Below are 16,602 nucleotides of genomic sequence, written 5' to 3' on the forward strand. Positions count from 1 at the left end.
TAGTGTTGCCAGTAGGAGTAGGGAAGTCATTATCCCCCTGTACTCAGCCCTGGTGAGGCCCCACCTCGAGTACTGTGTCCAGTTTTGGGCCCCTCACTGCAAGAAGGACATTGAGGCCGTGGAGCATGTTCAGAGGAGGGCGACGAAGCTGGTGAGGGGTCTGGAGCACAGGCCTTATGATGAGCGACTGAGGAAGCTGGGATTGTTCAGTCTGGAGAAGAGGAGGCTCAGAGGAGACCTTATTGCTCTCTATAACTACCTGAAGGGAAGTTGTAGTGAGCTGGGGGTCAGCCTCTTCTCTCTTGTAACTAGTGACAGGACGAGGGGGAATGGCCTCAAGTTGCGCCAGGGGAGATTTAGGCTGGACATTAGGAATTACTACTTTTCTGAAAGAGTGGTCAGGCGCTGGAATGGGCTGCCCAGGGAGGTGGTGGAGTCACCGTCCCTGGAGGTGTTCAAGAAATATTTAGATATAGCATTGAGAGACATGGTTTAGTGGGGTTATTGGTGGTAGGTGGATGGTTGGACTAGGTGATCTTGTAGGTCTTTTCCAACCTAGCTAATTCTATGATTCTATGAAAGGAGAAATGTTATTCATTTTGTGGATTTGGTTATATTTGTTCTTCTTCCATTTGTGTATATGATTCCTTCCATCTGTGTTCAATGGAATAGTACTCCTCAGTGTTCAGAGTTGTGAACTTTTTCACCAAAGAAAACTTTTGATTAGAAATTAAAAACAAATGAAGGAAAATAAAATGTTGTTTATCATTGACATCATTGCTTTACAGGGTTCTTCATTTTCATCTTCTATTGTGTAACAAAGGAGAATGTCCGTAAGCAGTGGAGAAGATACCTTTGCTGTGGAAAATTCAGGCTAGCTGAAAACTCTGGTAAGCAGGAAAATGTTTTTTTGTTGTTGTTGTTGTTTTTTTCCTTCTTGCAAATAAGTTGTACACAGAGTTAAGTTGCTAGCATTTCATAATGTGCTTTTTTATTAAATTCAGTAAACTCTGTTGCTCTAGTTGCAGACATAATTAATTTCCCAAGGTGTAATAAACCTCTAAAATTATATTCTCTAATGGTAGCAGTTAATGCAGTTCTTTCATTAAGGTGTCAACTGCATTTGGTCTCTTCTACTGCAGTATATGGGTATGTCTTTGAAGAGAGATTTTTGATCATGATTAGAAATTTTAAGATTTGTTCCGGTTTGAGTCAATTGTAGTTCTGCCAACAACTTCAGAAAAATTACAAGGTAAAGCATACTTTAAACTAAAAAAAATATATAGAAATAGGTTTGTTATTTTGTTATTCAGTAGTTGACTTCTAATAAAGCTATATGCTTTTCAGTCACTTCCTTAGTTGCTGGAAAATTGTGATCTGATATACTGTCATAAAACTAAGACAGTTGGCCTGTTGCTTTAAAAAAGGGCTAAAGAGGAAAAAAACTATATGCAAATAATTGTAAACATCAATAATTGTGATATTCTTTGCAGAATATATTTCTTTTTAGAAAACTGGGAGTAGAGTGGGTCGAGGCTTGTTTTTATTTTAATTCAGTTGCATTATTAACTATATTATTGCTTCTGTGAGTTGCACAATTTTCTCTAATATCTATCGGTTGCAGACTGGAGCAGAACTGCTACTAATGGTTTAAAGAAGCAGACTGTAAACCAAGGGGTATCCAGTTCTTCCAATTCCTTGCAATCAAACAGTAACTCCACTAATTCTACAACAGTGCTAATGAATAATGATTATTCAGTGCATGCAAATGGAAATGGTATGTAACATTGCAATGCTGTGCTCTTTCGTGCTAATTTAAAGTGAATTGCTGACCAATTTTTGGATGTCGGGGGAAGTTCTTGACAGAGAGAGTGGTGAGGTGCTGGAACAGGCTGCCCAGGGAGGGTGTGGATGCTCCATCCCTGGAGGTGTTCAAGGCCAGGTTGGATGGGGCCCTGGGCAGCCTGGTCTAGTACCAGATCTGGAGGTTGAGCCCTGCCTGTGGCAGGGGGATTGGAACTTGATGATCCTTGAAGTCCCTTCCAACCCAAGCCATTCTATGGTTCTATGAATTATTATTCATATCAATAATAATATATTATATGGTCAATATAATAATAACATAAGGTCAGAATATTTCAAGATTTCCTCACAAATAATATCACACATCTGGTTTAGGAGATGGTACATAAAGGTTTAAAATATCTGTTTTATACTTAGTGGGATCTGTTGATTCACATATCAGATGATAGGTAATATTCATTATTAAGGCTGTTATTTACCCAAAGCTGCTGTAAGCACCTGTCTTGTCAGATGTACCAGGGAAGATCAGATTTTTGGTTCCCGTAGTAAAGTCATCTTTCACACTCTTGATATTTCTCACCAGTGTTTTTCTCCTCCCAAAACCATAAATGGTAATCAGATTCTGCATTGACAGTTGTCTTTTCAGTAGGTTTAACATTAGCCAGTCATTATGGTGCTTGTTTGTGAAGTGATACAAATAGTAACACAAATAACACTATTAAATATGTTTTGATTAATTCTGTTATAAATAGCAATTTTGCATTTGTGCTTGTGAACTCAATTTTCATGTTTAAAATGATCCTCTCCCAAAAGAAATACTAGATCTCTTTTGGGTTTTCCCATCATGATATTCCTTAAAATTTATTCCATTTCATGATTGTGGTATCAGGATGGTGGCACATCTTTTTAGATTTACCTACTCTCTGAGAAAGAAAAAGAACAGAAAAAGGAAAAGGAAGAAAGTCCAACTGGGAAGCATTTGTGCAAATGCTTATAATAAAAGATCCTAGTTCTCAGCAAAATTATCTAGAGTGTGGTGCATAGATACAGGAAATTCTATCCAGTGAACTGAGCATTTGTGGAGCTGGTGTTCATTAAGCTGGCCCATTAAGAGGCTTCAATTGGCAGTGGTATTATGTGTGTTCACTATAGGGACACTGAAATGTTTAAGGTTTTCAATCTAAATATGACTTACAATAGTATTTGGATGAAGGACATATTCTGATTGTTCTCCAGAAATAAATGTTGCAAGTTGAGTGCATTTCAAAGGAAAAAATGGCCATGTTTACTCCAAGTTTATTGCACATCCATGGCAAAACTGAGGAACTTGAACTTAACTGGTTAATGCAAAACTGGAGTTAGAAGTATTTTGTATCTTATCTAGTGATACTGATTCCAAGTCAAAGTCTGCATTCTTAGAATTGTGACGTTCATGGTTGAAAATGTGAAATCTTTTTGTGTGTACAGTATATTAAAGTCTCCCAGATCTCTCATTTCACACAGAATAAATATATATAGAATTAATACAGAAAAATTCTCATCTTGAAGTTATTGCAGTGATAAAATGAGATAGCATGAACTCCCTATGCTGACTGAAAAGGTATGCGAGACTTCTGATTCTGAACTTATCTGATAGGGGATGCTCTTTTGTTTCTACAGGCCATCTTTCCAGTGAGAAGAATGGTGTTTCTTTCAGTGTGCAGAATGGTGATGTGTGTCTTCAGGACTTCTCAGGCAAACAACTTGTATTTCAAGAAAAGGATGACACTGGCAGCCAAAATAGCCGTATCTCACTTAGAAGGACTTCAAGGAGGGGAAGCCTACCTTCCACTGAGAAAATGTGATTTCCTTTTGAACAGAACACTGTTTTATGGTGTGAAGTAGAGATTTACTTCAACAGTTTTACATAATGTGAGAAGACCAAAGACTGATTTTATTTAATATATTGTCCTGAAACTTCCAGGCAACCGTGTAATGGCTTGACAAAGACAATTATTAATTAGAAAAAAAAATGGGGAGGAAGCTCCTGTTTTGACAAGGTATTTCGGATGTCGAATTACAGCTGGCACATTTCCAATTTGATTCTTCGTTAGAGGTTTTTTGAGGATTTTTACACTTAAAGTTTTGTTTAGACCTTTTTCAGTACGACTGAGTTTATCTGGATATAATGCATAGTAGTGTTGTATAAATGTAGAAAATGGCAACTTGTGTGTCATCTTTAAAAACATTAGCCATACTGTCTTCAACTTTTTGTACATTGTATTTGCAGATTAGTGCTGTACATAAGGAGAATGTCAGCCTTTAAATATCCTAGTGATAGTTTTATATTTATTTCTTGTAATATAAATTTAAATATTCTTTTGTATAGAAAAATAATTGATATTTTGTTTTAACTTTTATTGTACTTTGCATTTGTCTTTGATTGAAATGATTAACAGAATGATACAGAAGTTAATGTGTTCAGAAAGTGACATCACTTACAGTGGTTCACCAGAGACAGAACTGTATACGTGAACACCATGGTTTTTTAACCCTTAGCGTCCTCTCTCACTGCAACACAGAGAGGTAGAGAAACTGGATGTCATCAAAGTAGAGTGCTAAGAATGAGGGAGTGATAAATAAAGTCACCAGTAACTTATTAAATGCAGCTAAGTTATCTTAGTGGCGGGACTAAGTCAGTGTGAGCTTTTGCCGTTGATTTCAGCAGGTTTAGTACTTTGAGTTCCACAGTTTAAACGCACTGCCATTTCTCATCTGCAGTGATAAAAAGTGTTATTTTTTGAATTGAAAAAAATGCAGAAAATAATGTTAGCTGTTATATTTCGTAGCCTAGTAAATTGTTTGTTTTGTTGTGTGGCTGTTTTTAAGGGGCAGCTCTTCAGCAGTTACAGTCTATTTCTGCTTGCATTTTGGTCCTTCCTTAGCAAGCCAAATCCTGAGGCCCTCCCTCAGTTAAATCCTGAAGCAACATTTAATTCCCTCTGTGGTATTTCTCAGAAAAAAAGATGGATTTTTGGCTCCTCATACACAACAGTTGGAAGAAAATGGAGCCCATACAAGATTGTGAAGATTTCTGAATGGCGTGAGCGCAAGTTGTGCCTGCTTCTTAGACAAGTGTGCGGCTGTGAGCATTTCTTTTGCTACATGGGTTCTTGCAGAAAGGTTGGATGCTGCCAGAGCAAAAGCCAGTGCCACAATGCAGAGTGCCAACCCCTGGGAATGAGCTTTTTGAGGCAGACGCATGCTGGAAGGGAGAAAGTGTTCTGCTTTCCCAGAGGACTCAGTAGGGATCCCTGGAAACTCTTCTCAACAAAATACGTTGGTGAAACACCTTTCTGGGGCTCTGGTGTAGTCATTGAACCTCCACGTTACCAAACACTCAGGAGGTTCTAAATGCAATGCTTCGATTCTTTTGGTCACCTATGTCTGAGACTACGCAGAATATTCCTTTAAAGTGAGAATTTAAAGTATTTGTTGTGTTTATCCACAAGGTTTTAACTGCATGTTAATAAAAGAAGGTACTGGAATGCTAGTAGCTGGAACGCTTTTCTGTGAATGCTTTAACTGTTGGCGAATTGCCTTTGCACTGTTTCTTGTAAATTTATTTAATGTTCTTGTATTTATATTTTCAACTGTAAAAAAAAAAACAATAAATTTACAGCAAGTAAGCACAAAATACATAAATTTTGTATTTTAGATAAATGTATCGTTATACTGGATTGTATTACAGTTCTTCAAATCTCACTTCATGAAGAAAGTGCTGGCATGGCCCTTGTCTTTTTGTATTCATATCATATTTCACCTTTTATGGCTCTAGGAGGTCTGTTTTTACCAGAGTAAAGGTCTGACATAAGTCTGTCCAGTCAGCGCTTGCTGTCAAGTCTGCTGAAATTCTCCGTAAGAATGCCATGAGTAAAAGAATTATAGAATCATTAAGGTGGGAAAAGGCCTCTAAGATCATCTTGTCCAACTGTCAACCTATCACACCATGCCCACTAACCATGTCACTCAGTGCCACATCCACACAGTTCTTGAACACCTCCAGGGACAGTGACTCCACCACCTCCCTGGGCAGCCTGTGCCACTGCTTCACCGCTCTTTCTGAGAAGAAATCTTTCCTAATATCCAACCTGAACTGCGCCTGGTGCAAATTGAGGCCATTCCCTCTTGTCCTTTTACTGTTACCTGGGATAACTCCTTTCAGGCAGTTGTAGAGAGCGATAAGGTCTCCCCTCAGCATTCTCCAGGACATACCTGAGTTTGTTTTCAGCAATTCTATCCTAAGAAGTATTATTCCACGGTCACAGCTTGGAGTCTTCATTTGTTTCTACTTTTGCACCATAACTTATGGTGAGATTATTTTAATCATTCGTATTTGATTTATTCCTAGGCATGCGAATTTTATATTACTTTTCTATACATGTACTGTAGTAAAATTTTGCACCCACAGCAGCCCGTTACTGTAGCCCAGTGAATACTATCATTAAAGGCGTTGAAAAAGCGTTTGCACACCAGGGGGCGTGGGGACCGAGCAGCTGCCTAAGCAAATTTGGGTTAGCTCAACCTCCTTCCTAGGTCATACATACCAAAAAAAAAGGTGAATAAATAAGTTGCCATATTGTGCTTTACACAACTCTGTGGCTATTCTGCTTCCAGTTCCTGGTACTTCATAGGAAGCTTTGCAACTCTAAGCTGTATTATGCTCTACAGAATACGTATCCCTTAGATACTCGGACTTTTGTGCCCTGCTAGCAGCGTAGCCATAGCAACCCTTTATCTGGGAGAAAGTGGCACTGCTCACTGTCCCCTCCCTGGCTCTCTCCGCCGGCAGAGGCTCCGCCCAGCCGCCGCTGTGCCGCCGAGGCCGCTCCGCTGGGTAGCGGCTGGACCGCGGGCGCTGAGGGGAAGCCGCGTGAGGCCCCGCCCGGCCGCCGGCAGGAGGAAGGGCCGCGGGCTAGGAGGGCTGGCGCGCCTCCCGCCGCGCACATAGGGAAGCGGCCGCCGCCATCTCCGGCTGCCGGCGCACCCGTCGCAGCCGGGCGGTGAGGCGAGGTGAGGCGAGGCAATGAGGAGCCGTAGTAACTCGGGGGTGCGCCTGGACGGCTACGCCCGCCTGGTGCAGCGGACCATCCTCTGCCACCAGGTGAGGGCACCGTGGCCGGGGGAGCGGCAGGGGGCCGGCGGGGAGCTCGGGGCGGGCTCGGCGCTGGGGTCAGGGCGAGCGGGTGGAGGTGGCTGTCCTCACTTCCCTGGCTGCACCTGCAGCGCTGCTGGATCCCGAGGGCTGCCCGTGTGCGGCCTGCCCGCGTTGTGAGCGGTGAGTGCAGGTGTCAGCGCTGCCGGGGAGGAATCGTCACTGGCTCGTTGTGCTTTGGCCCGTGCAGCGTGCGCGGCATCGTGCTCTCTGCTCGGTGTGCCTGCTTCGGGCGTGTGCTGCGTTGTCATGTTTCTGTTAAAGTGGTTCTCTGTGTAGAGAGAAGGGCAGCAGAGCTTCTTGTGTGAAGCAAGTGCCAAATGCACTTCCTTGCTGTGACTTAGAAGAAACTGCAAAGCAACGATAAGGAAAGAATCTTTAGATATAAGGAAAAAATCTTTGACAGTGAGGGCGGTGAGGCACTGGCACGGGTTACCTGGTGTTGTGGTTGATCTCCCATCCCTGGAGACTTTCAAGGTGAGGCTGGACCAGGCCCTGGGCGACCTGATGTAGCTGTGGGTGTCCCTGTTCATTGCAGGGGAATTGGACTAGATGGCCTTTAGAGGTCCCTTCCAACTCTAAGAATTCTATGATTCTGGAGGTGAGCACCCAAATTCCCATAGGTCAGTAAGATTTATACCGTTGACTGTTTTTGTGCGCACAAGCTCCAGAGACCTGTGAACTGTTCTCTTTATGTGAACTACTGCAAACCTGCCAGCAACAAAAAAATAAGGATGTGGTGTGAACGGTGTGAGAAAGCACTGCTGGGCTCTCACCATGACAGGCTGTGTGAGCCACCCCGTGCTGCACTCCTGGTCCTGCGGGATGACCTTGGGCTCCTTCATCAGCTGCCAGGGAGCTGGGCCTGAGCTGAGCCACCTGCATCCCGTGAGCAGCTGGACAGAAGAGCAGCAGGCAGCAGAGGTGCCTCTGAGACAGGGCTGCGCAGCCCTGGTGTGTGGGGGTGACCTTGTGCCTGGCATCCAGCAGCACACCAGATATACAGATTTGGCACGCTCGCTGCCGTGCTGTGACAGAGCTCGTGTTCTCTGCGACGTGGCACGGAGAACGTGAAGAGTGTTTGGGAACATTGTGCTTTGATAAAGATGTGCCTGACAGGGCAGGGGTCAGGTGTCCCTGTCACAGCAATTGATCTGGCATTCATAACAGTTGCTCTGTTTGAACACACTGCTGAGAAACAGGTGTGAAATTAATGGCAATGAGGCAATGGGAATTAATGGTTAAGTGAAAAATGTAGTGAAGTGTTTGGGATGCAAGAGACAAGTATGCAAGAATTCTGCTTTTCAAACAGTGTTGCTACCAAACACTATCAGAATTTGCCATTTTCTGCACTGGAGCATAAAAACACTACATGCATTCATGCTTTAGCTTCTGTAAACCAAGTGAGTAGATAGAAACACTGCACACTTCCTAGAAGAGAAGTGATGGGTTTTTTTTTTTTTTTGACTTCCTCAAGACCATGTTACAGCCTGGTCACGCAGACAAAAGCAGATCCCAGCTCAGTTTCCACTGTTAATTTAGTACCCCATTTTCCCACCAATACATGGAGTTAAGATTTGTATTTCTTCATCATGTTTCAGCTGTCACTGAGTGATGTAGCTCATCATCCTGAGTGGGTGAGGGTGCCCTGGTGGATTCTATAAGCATTGTGTCATGAAGTGTTCAAATAAATAAATTTTGCATTTCACTTGTGCGAGTTCAGAAAAGGACTGGGCATCTCTGTCGCAAAACTGTGAGAAGCCATATTGTGCAACCAGTATGAGATCTTGAAATCCTTTCTTTTTTTTTCCCCCCACATTTTGATATGGAAAGAAGTGGTTTGTTTTAATAGATGGGACTTCAGGTAATAATGTTTGTTCTTTACCCTTTCTGCTGTGTTCAGAACCCGGTTACAGGGCTGCTTTCAGCTGGTACGGACCATAAGGATGCTTGGGTACGGGACAACGTCTACAGCATTCTGGCAGTGTGGGGGCTTGGCATGGCCTACCGAAAGAATGCAGACAGGGATGAGGACAAGGCCAAAGCCTATGAGCTCGAGCAGGTATGTTGAAGTTCGGTGCAAAGCAGCTATGCTGCTTTTTGCTTTTTTTTCATGTGGTCATGATTCTGGTGTGCTTGCACTGCTGTTATGTCTAGGATGTGGCACTGTTTTCCCAGCATGGAATACATGTTTTGTTCCTGTGGCAGCAGTGTCTGTGTGATACAGGGCGGTCTGTGTTCCTAGCAGCCCCTGAGGAGGTGAGATTTGGAGAACTGAGCAATAAAGGCTAACATCTCAATTAATATATAAACCAAAAGGAAACTGGTAGGTAAAACTCCCGTTGTTTGGCAGATTGTTGTAAACAGTGCTTCTGAGAGATTTTATGCCCACATTTACAAGCCTCTCTGATTAAACCGTGAGATTCCTCATGAGGTGAGTTGTGGAGCAGAAATTCAAACCTAGGTTGTTTGCATCATAAGATGGCAATATACCTACTTGATATTCTTCCCCTTAAGGAGAAGCATGCTCTTTAAAGCAGCTGTCTTTGAAATGTGAACATGTGTAGTCTCATGGAAATCATACGTGGTGTATAGACATGTTTGGTCAGAACCAAAAAAGGCAAAGCATGATTTTAATTTTAGGCCTTAATAATTTTCTGGAATTTAAGACAAAGTCATGTATAATGCTTATTCTATGCTTGTCTTTGTACACACTGAAGTCTCTTCACATTAGTCATCTGCTTCCAGTATAAAGAGATGAAGAGAATCCACAAGTTCTCCAGCTCTGTCTGTGTCTTGCAGTTATTTACCAGTGTTGCCTGGATCTGTCAATCTAACAATCGCTATTACTATTCTTATAATGGGTAATGTTCCTCTTACTTCCTTAGCCAGATAGAAAGAGCACAGGTTACTCTGCTTGTTAGAGAGGGCCTTAGGGAAAAGATCAGTTCTCCTAAATAGAGGTGTGGGAACAAAAATAAATTACATTAAAAAAAAAAAAAAAAAGGCATTTAAAACATTTCAGACAAATATGATTTTTTTGCCTTTCGGAGAACATGAACATGGGATGTGAACTTGTGACTTTTGCATGTTGTTTGTAACAACTGATAAGGCTGGTAGTACAGGAGTGTCACTGGTCTGCTTTATTCCTGCAGAATGTTGTGAAGCTGATGCGGGGGCTCTTACAGTGCATGATGAGACAGGTATGTATGTATGGTACAACTCAGCACATTCACTGCTGTTAGCTTGAGCCCAACTCTGATCACACTTGTACCTTTTTAAGATCAGGTTTGCAGCAAATCACAATGTTGCCTTTGCAAACTGATTTTCACAAAGGTGCATACCCGTAACTAAGATCTGAACTCAGCAAGGTAATTTAAGCTTGCTCTTTCCCAAATAAATGTGAGTTTAGGTAGAGTCTGAAGTTCATGCACTCTGATCAGTCAAAACATGCTGAAGTGAGGTAACAACAGTTAAGACCTCAAGTTTCTCCCTATCTAAGAAAAGGTGTTGTGAAATTGTTTGGAAAATTTCTTCTAAAGTGTTTCACGTTTGAAATCTGTGGTGCTTTTCAGGTAGATAAGGTAGAGAAGTTCAAACACACACAGAGTACCAAGGACTGCCTACATGCCAAGTACAACTCTGCTACTTGTGCCACGGTGGTTGGAGATGATCAGTGGGGACATCTGCAAGTCGATGCCACTTCTCTTTACCTGCTCTTCTTGGCACAGATGACTGCATCAGGTAAGCAGAAGATATTTTAACTTTGACTATTGTTCCAGTCTTCATATTCAACTTTCAATTAAAATGGAGAAAAAAATGTAATGAGCTTCAAAGATCTTTGTGTAGTTATTGCACAGACAATAGTATTTCTATGGAAACGAGATGTGTGTTAGTTAGGATTTCACACTTGCAGTAACTGCCTGGGCAGTGTGTATTGCCATAAAGTTTGTTGGTGTACAAATTCTTGAGCTATTCAGAACCATGTCACAGAAGAGCTGTGTGTCTGATGGACAAACAGGTTTATTCAGAGTGACTACATCAAGCCAGGTGCCACTGTCCTGCCTGCGTTCCTTTTCTTGCTGGCCTTGTTTGGCTTTCTGCTCATTTCAACAATGCTCTTCCTGTGAGGATAAGGCTCTTCTCCTGATGGTCTCCTGGCAGAGCACGAAGCAGATGGTGAGGCTGCTGCTGGAGCTGGGTCGCCCGATTCTCAGGGGCTGGAGCTGGCTCAGATCTCTCTGTTCTGTACCCATGGTGTGTGAATGCCATGCTTCCACTGAGGGCATTTTTTGACTGGTCTTTGAAGCAGATGATGTGTGTTGGTGGCATTTGAAGTAGTTTATCAGCAGCAAATGTTGAGGCTTCCCACTGTTCCCTTTGAAATCAACCTGAATCTTTCATTGATTTCTGTGAATTGTAACTGGTAGTTTGTAACAATGTACAAAAGCTTGAAACTTTCTGAAGAGGAAATATTCCAGTTTTAATACAGCGTGATTTCTTTTTTCCTCTCTTGTTATCAGGGTTACGTATCATCTTCACCCTTGATGAAGTTACCTTCATTCAGAATCTTGTTTTTTACATAGAAGCTGCCTACAAAGTTGCTGTAAGTAGTTATTTATGTGTAAGACAACTGAACACACATTAGATGTGAGTGGGAAATTATTTCTTGGTGGTGACTGAAAACGTGATCTTCTTTTTCTGTCAGAGGATGTCAGAATTTGTCATTACTTTATGTTGTGATCAACATCTTTGGAGGTCGTGGGGCAGCTGTGGGGGGATTTGCTGTTTTCTGGATGAAGTATAGTTGTTCTGTCATCATAGTAGTAATTAATAACAATTCCTGATGTCTCATGGGCCTTTCTAAAAAAGAGCAGAGTCTTATCAAACTTTTTTTTGGAAAATGATGAGTTGAAGAGGCACAGGAAGAAGCATGCAGGACAGAGGGCTTTGTGTGTTGTGTGGAGAAAGTGATTCTTGACTGCAGATGTGTTCCTGCTGGGATGTGTTTTTATGTTCTGCTCTTTAAACGTGAGGAGGAGCAATTTGGGAGTCACTTGTAATTTTATTTTTAAGGCTGATAAACAAGTTTCATACAAGGTTCTGGTTTTGTGGTGAGCCTGTGCATGTGGAGGCAAGGTAGGGAAATACTAGTTGTGTATGTAACCGTGCCAATTTTTTTTCTTAATGTTGTTATTCTTGCAGGATTATGGAATTTGGGAACGTGGTGATAAGACAAACCAGGGCATCCCTGAACTGAACGCAAGCTCCGTAGGGATGGCCAAAGTGAGCGTGTCTTCCTGACTCGTCCTTCGTGGCTGTTCTGTCACTCTGAATAGCTCTAGTGAACCCAATGGCTTCCTTTGCATAGCCTTCTTGGCAACAGTTAACTAATTGTATTAAGAATTTTTGCTTGGGTATGAATTGAGCATTTAACACAAAATCCTTGTGATAATGGCTTACTTTGGAGGAACTTAGTACAGTTGTTCTGGAGACTGCAAAATATGCAGCAGAATCATTGAGGCATGAATGTGATAGATACAGTGAACAGGATTTTAAAAGGAATGCTCCTTGCTCTCTTCCTTTCCCATCCCCTGTGTGGCATAGCAAGCCCCACATCAGCAAGCCAGGATACTTCCAGATTAACATAGGGATGCACAGACATGAATGGGGGGGTTATTAACGTATTCCTTAGGCATACACATTATAGCTGAGAGGTATGAGATGTATTGATTCACCTGTAAAGACAGGGCATGATGTGTCTCTGTTGGCTGGTTGGCCATGAGGCATGCAGAGAGCAGACATCTCATCTCTCCTTCCCTTGGGAAGCGATAGTATCAGTAAGAGGGGTAGATGGTGATACGTTCTTCTTTGCACCAGCAGAGGCTGGTTCCCAGAGCATGATGAGCAAACCTTCCTCTTTTAATAGCCCTGCAACTAGGAGCATTGAAAGCCCACTGAAATGGAGGGGTTATTTTTGAACATGGAACAGGAGAAGCATTTAGTGCTAAATATTATTTAGGTATTACTCAGCAGAAGCACTGCTTCCCATTGCTTTGCATTGGGTTTTAATTGTAAGAGGGGTCAACAGCACATCAGTCCTGGATCCTACGAGTGGAAATGCAAAAATATTATTAATTTTTTCTATAGTATTGACATGCTTCCCATTGAAGTTGGAAACAATGTCTGTGGAGGAAACTTCTGTCTTGCCTAATAATCTTCAGAGGAAAAGTATAAATGCTGGAGTGTATACTTGGCTTAAAAGATATTTAATGGTATTTTCATGTGTGTGGATGTTTTTCGTTTGTTTTGAAGGCTGCTTTGGAAGCAATTGATGAATTAGATCTTTTTGGAGCTCACGGAGGGCACAAATCAGTGATTCATGTTCTTCCTGATGAAGTGGAACATTGTCAGGTAAAAGCAGTCTTCTGTTTCTGGTGCTAAAAGAAAATCCATCTCCTTTTCCCTTTTGTTCTTAAATGAAATGCTGATTAACTGAACTGTAAACTTAATAAGGGTGACTTCAGACTATGCTGTTCACCCTGTTTATAGTAAATCACATCAAAGTGTCTGGTTTGAAACTTTCTCATATTAACTCAATTAAAATAGTGGCACTGAGTTCTCTCAGTTTGCAAACTGTGTATTCTATTTGCATGTTACATAGTCTTTTGAACAAAGTAAATTATTTTATATCCCTCTCTTCTGTGTTTTTGCTCAGTCTATACTATACTCGATGTTGCCAAGGGCATCCACGTCTAAGGAAATAGATGCTGGCCTTCTCTCTATAATTTCTTACCCAGCTTTTGCAGTGGAGGATATAAACCTTGTTAATGTAACCAAGAGTGAAATTATATCCAAACTGCAGGTAAGGATTTCCTTTATTTTTATTTTTTCAGAAGGAAAGAGAAGCAGAACCTTTTTTCTTAATTGAAAATCCTAATTAATCTAGGATTGACAGACTTGGTGGGTCCATGCATGGAACAGAGGGAGGAAAATCCCTAAGTGGCACTGGAAATTCACGACTTAGATGTCGATATCAGTCTGTGAGGAAAAACGGTATGTGAAGTTTTCTATAATGCTGTCTGTTTTTATAGGGCCGTTATGGCTGCTGTCGCTTTCTCCGAGATGGCTACAAGACACCCAGAGAGGTACTTCTGATGTATATTGTCCGTAGATGTTAGGAAGAATGTGATCTCTTTTTAATTGGCATTATTTTGTCTTTTTTACATCAAGGGCAAAATTCCGTATCATTACTAAGACATTTGATAGTAAACATGGTAAACCAGTAAATCTTGGGAATGACTCGTGTCTGATGGGGACTAATGGTTTAAAGACCACTGGTTGTTAATGAGATAACTTAATTCGTGATTCTGCGAGGTATTAAGCCTTAGACATGCTTATGGTGCTTCAGGAGAAGAAGTGCCTTTGAGATGCTCCGAGGTATCTATGAAATGGGGCAGAGGCAAGATTTTTGACCAGATTCTGAGTCTGAGAAGGGCTGATTTGTCTGGAGACCGATTAATCAAAACTGGGACTGAATGTGATAAAAAAAATCAAGAGGCTACGTGATAACTGTTTCCTGTGTTTTTATTGGTTTCTTGATTTTAATTATTTGTATAAAATAGGCTTTCATTGTGTGTGGAGTTTGAGTGACTAATTTAGCTCTATGACTAAAAGAACATGAATTTGCAGGATCCAAGCAGATTGCACTATGATCCTGCTGAGCTCAAGCTGTTTGAAAATATTGAATGCGAGTGGCCGGTGTTTTGGACATACTTCTTAATTGATGGAGTATTTAATGAGGACAGAATTCAGGTGAGGAGAGAAGAAATGGCTTGGAATGGAAATGCAAAGCTGTTAGCACCTCATAATTTGTAGCTTTGCTCTATGTTTATTTATCAGTTACCACCATAAAAAGTCCCCATGACCCTTTTTTCTTGGCAGAACACTTTACCATTTGTATACATACAAAATATGTATTTGTGTAGATGAATTATGTACTACAGATAGCAGCAGCTGGATGAGGATGTGGATGGAGCATTTGCTCTCACATGCTACTTGGGCTGGAGTGTGGTAGGTATTATTATTTGAATCTCTTGCAATATTGATGCTCTTTTGGCATCAGACACTACTGGGAATCACTGGGTTTGACGGGAACTCAGTGGGGTTTCACACAGCAGGATGGTAACAGTCTCTAGCCAGTCTGACCTTACTGGGAAGTTCTTGTCGTGGGAATGGCTGCAGTATTGTCCACGTTGGGACAGGGAAGGGTTGCCCTTTGCCTGTCAGGTTGAGTGGCTCTATTGGCTGGTGGGATTGAACTGATCTGGATGTGGTTTATTTATGTGGTTCTGTTTTATCACCAGCCTTGATGTTTCACTGAACTCCTGCGAGATGAGACTAGCTTCTGTTTTCTCTGAGCTCTGTGGGTTGGCTGCTGAGAACATGGTTAATAGTTCTTTTGGTCCTTTGGTACATTCAGGGAGGTTTGGGATGGATTAGACCCTTATCGGGAACCATTTCATTTTAGCTGATTTTGTAGGTTAATTGCTGATTCCTTAATACATGCCTTTGCTGTGTCAAGCATTCGTTCATCAGGGGAGCTAAATTGACTATAACCTTTCAAAGGTTATAGTGGTTCCTGGAAAACATTGGTAAATTAAAGAGCAGCAAGTAACGAGGACTGAATGTATTCAGACCAAGAGCTCTGCAGCTTGGTGGCTTGAAGGAATTGACAAATACATGTGATTAAAAGTTGCCCAGTATGCAGAGGGACTATGATTACTAAATATAACCTCTTAAAAATAAAATGCCATCAGAAACAAAGCAAGGAATTTCAGACCAAAAATACCTTTCTATAACAGATACTGTAAATACTGTGAGGTATTTACTAACGTTAGAAATATGGGTTGCTTTGCTGAATGCAGTAGGAATAGTCTGGTGGAGAGAGAAATAACATTGTTTCACGAGGAGAAAAATCAGAGTTTACTGAAACTTCAGTGAGGTCAATAAAATAACTCTTCCAAAAGCAGTCTCTAGAACTTAGTCAGGTGATCTGGGACATCATGTACCTGACTGCTTTTATGGTATGCACATGGTCTGTGCTAGGTTGTGCTGGGAACGCACAATTGACCCTAGTTCCCCCAGATTAAACAGTCACTTGTAACACTTGGGTGTGTCTGGTCTTTCACAGTTACTGCTTCTGAAGCCTAATTGCAGTGGCAGCAACTGTTAGGAAAATAGGCACCCTGAACACTCCACAAGAGTGGTTAAGTATAGGATACTGACAGTACTAGTGTACCATTACATCAGCATGTGGGTTGTGCATTAGGCTATAGGTTATTCCTCAGAAAGGTATAGCAGGAATAGAATTTCAGAGCCAGGTGCTGGTAGTACTGGAAAACAGCTTCCCCATGAGTTAAAACTTGGAATAAGATAGTTAAGAAATAGGACAAAGTAAGAAATCTGGTTTAAAAAAAAAAATTCTTGAATGTTGGACCTTTGACATGTCCTGATGATTGCCTTGGCTAACTCCACATTGGTTGTCATACTCTGCTTGCTCTTCTCAGAGTCCTACCAGGACAGAATTGCTTAAGCCTGGGAGT

At 41.6% G+C, this 16,602-nt stretch overlaps 2 protein-coding genes across 8 annotated transcripts in view; both read left to right on the plus strand.

Moving 5' to 3' along the window:
- ADGRG2 (adhesion G protein-coupled receptor G2) overlaps nt 1-5,481 on the plus strand; it is a 60,838-nt gene extending 55,357 nt beyond the window's left edge. For all 4 annotated transcript variants that reach the window (XM_021409222.1, XM_021409253.1, XM_021409242.1 and 1 more), the window contains 3 exons: nt 789-890; nt 1,625-1,777; nt 3,463-5,481. In XM_021409222.1, coding sequence (XP_021264897.1) covers nt 789-890; nt 1,625-1,777; nt 3,463-3,647 — 440 coding nt within the window. In that variant the 3' untranslated portion in view covers nt 3,648-5,481. The remainder of the gene's footprint in view (nt 1-788; nt 891-1,624; nt 1,778-3,462) is intronic.
- Nucleotides 6,630-16,602, plus strand: part of PHKA2 (phosphorylase kinase regulatory subunit alpha 2) — a 39,059-nt gene continuing 29,086 nt past the window's right edge. For 2 of the 4 annotated variants that reach the window (XM_021409277.1, XM_021409286.1), the window contains exons 1-10: nt 6,634-6,946; nt 8,901-9,059; nt 10,153-10,200; nt 10,573-10,741; nt 11,521-11,603; nt 12,203-12,283; nt 13,313-13,411; nt 13,716-13,862; nt 14,092-14,145; nt 14,690-14,812. In XM_021409277.1, the coding sequence (XP_021264952.1) occupies nt 6,869-6,946; nt 8,901-9,059; nt 10,153-10,200; nt 10,573-10,741; nt 11,521-11,603; nt 12,203-12,283; nt 13,313-13,411; nt 13,716-13,862; nt 14,092-14,145; nt 14,690-14,812 (1,041 nt within the window). In that variant the 5' untranslated portion in view covers nt 6,634-6,868. Of the gene's footprint in view, nt 6,947-8,900; nt 9,060-10,152; nt 10,201-10,572; nt 10,742-11,520; nt 11,604-12,202; nt 12,284-13,312; nt 13,412-13,715; nt 13,863-14,091; nt 14,146-14,689; nt 14,813-16,602 lie in introns of all 4 variants that reach the window. The other 2 variants (XM_021409303.1, XM_021409293.1) reach the window with 2 other exon arrangements.

Source organism: Numida meleagris, chromosome 1 (assembly GCF_002078875.1).
Source record: "Numida meleagris isolate 19003 breed g44 Domestic line chromosome 1, NumMel1.0, whole genome shotgun sequence".
Lineage (NCBI taxonomy): Eukaryota > Metazoa > Chordata > Aves > Galliformes > Numididae > Numida > Numida meleagris.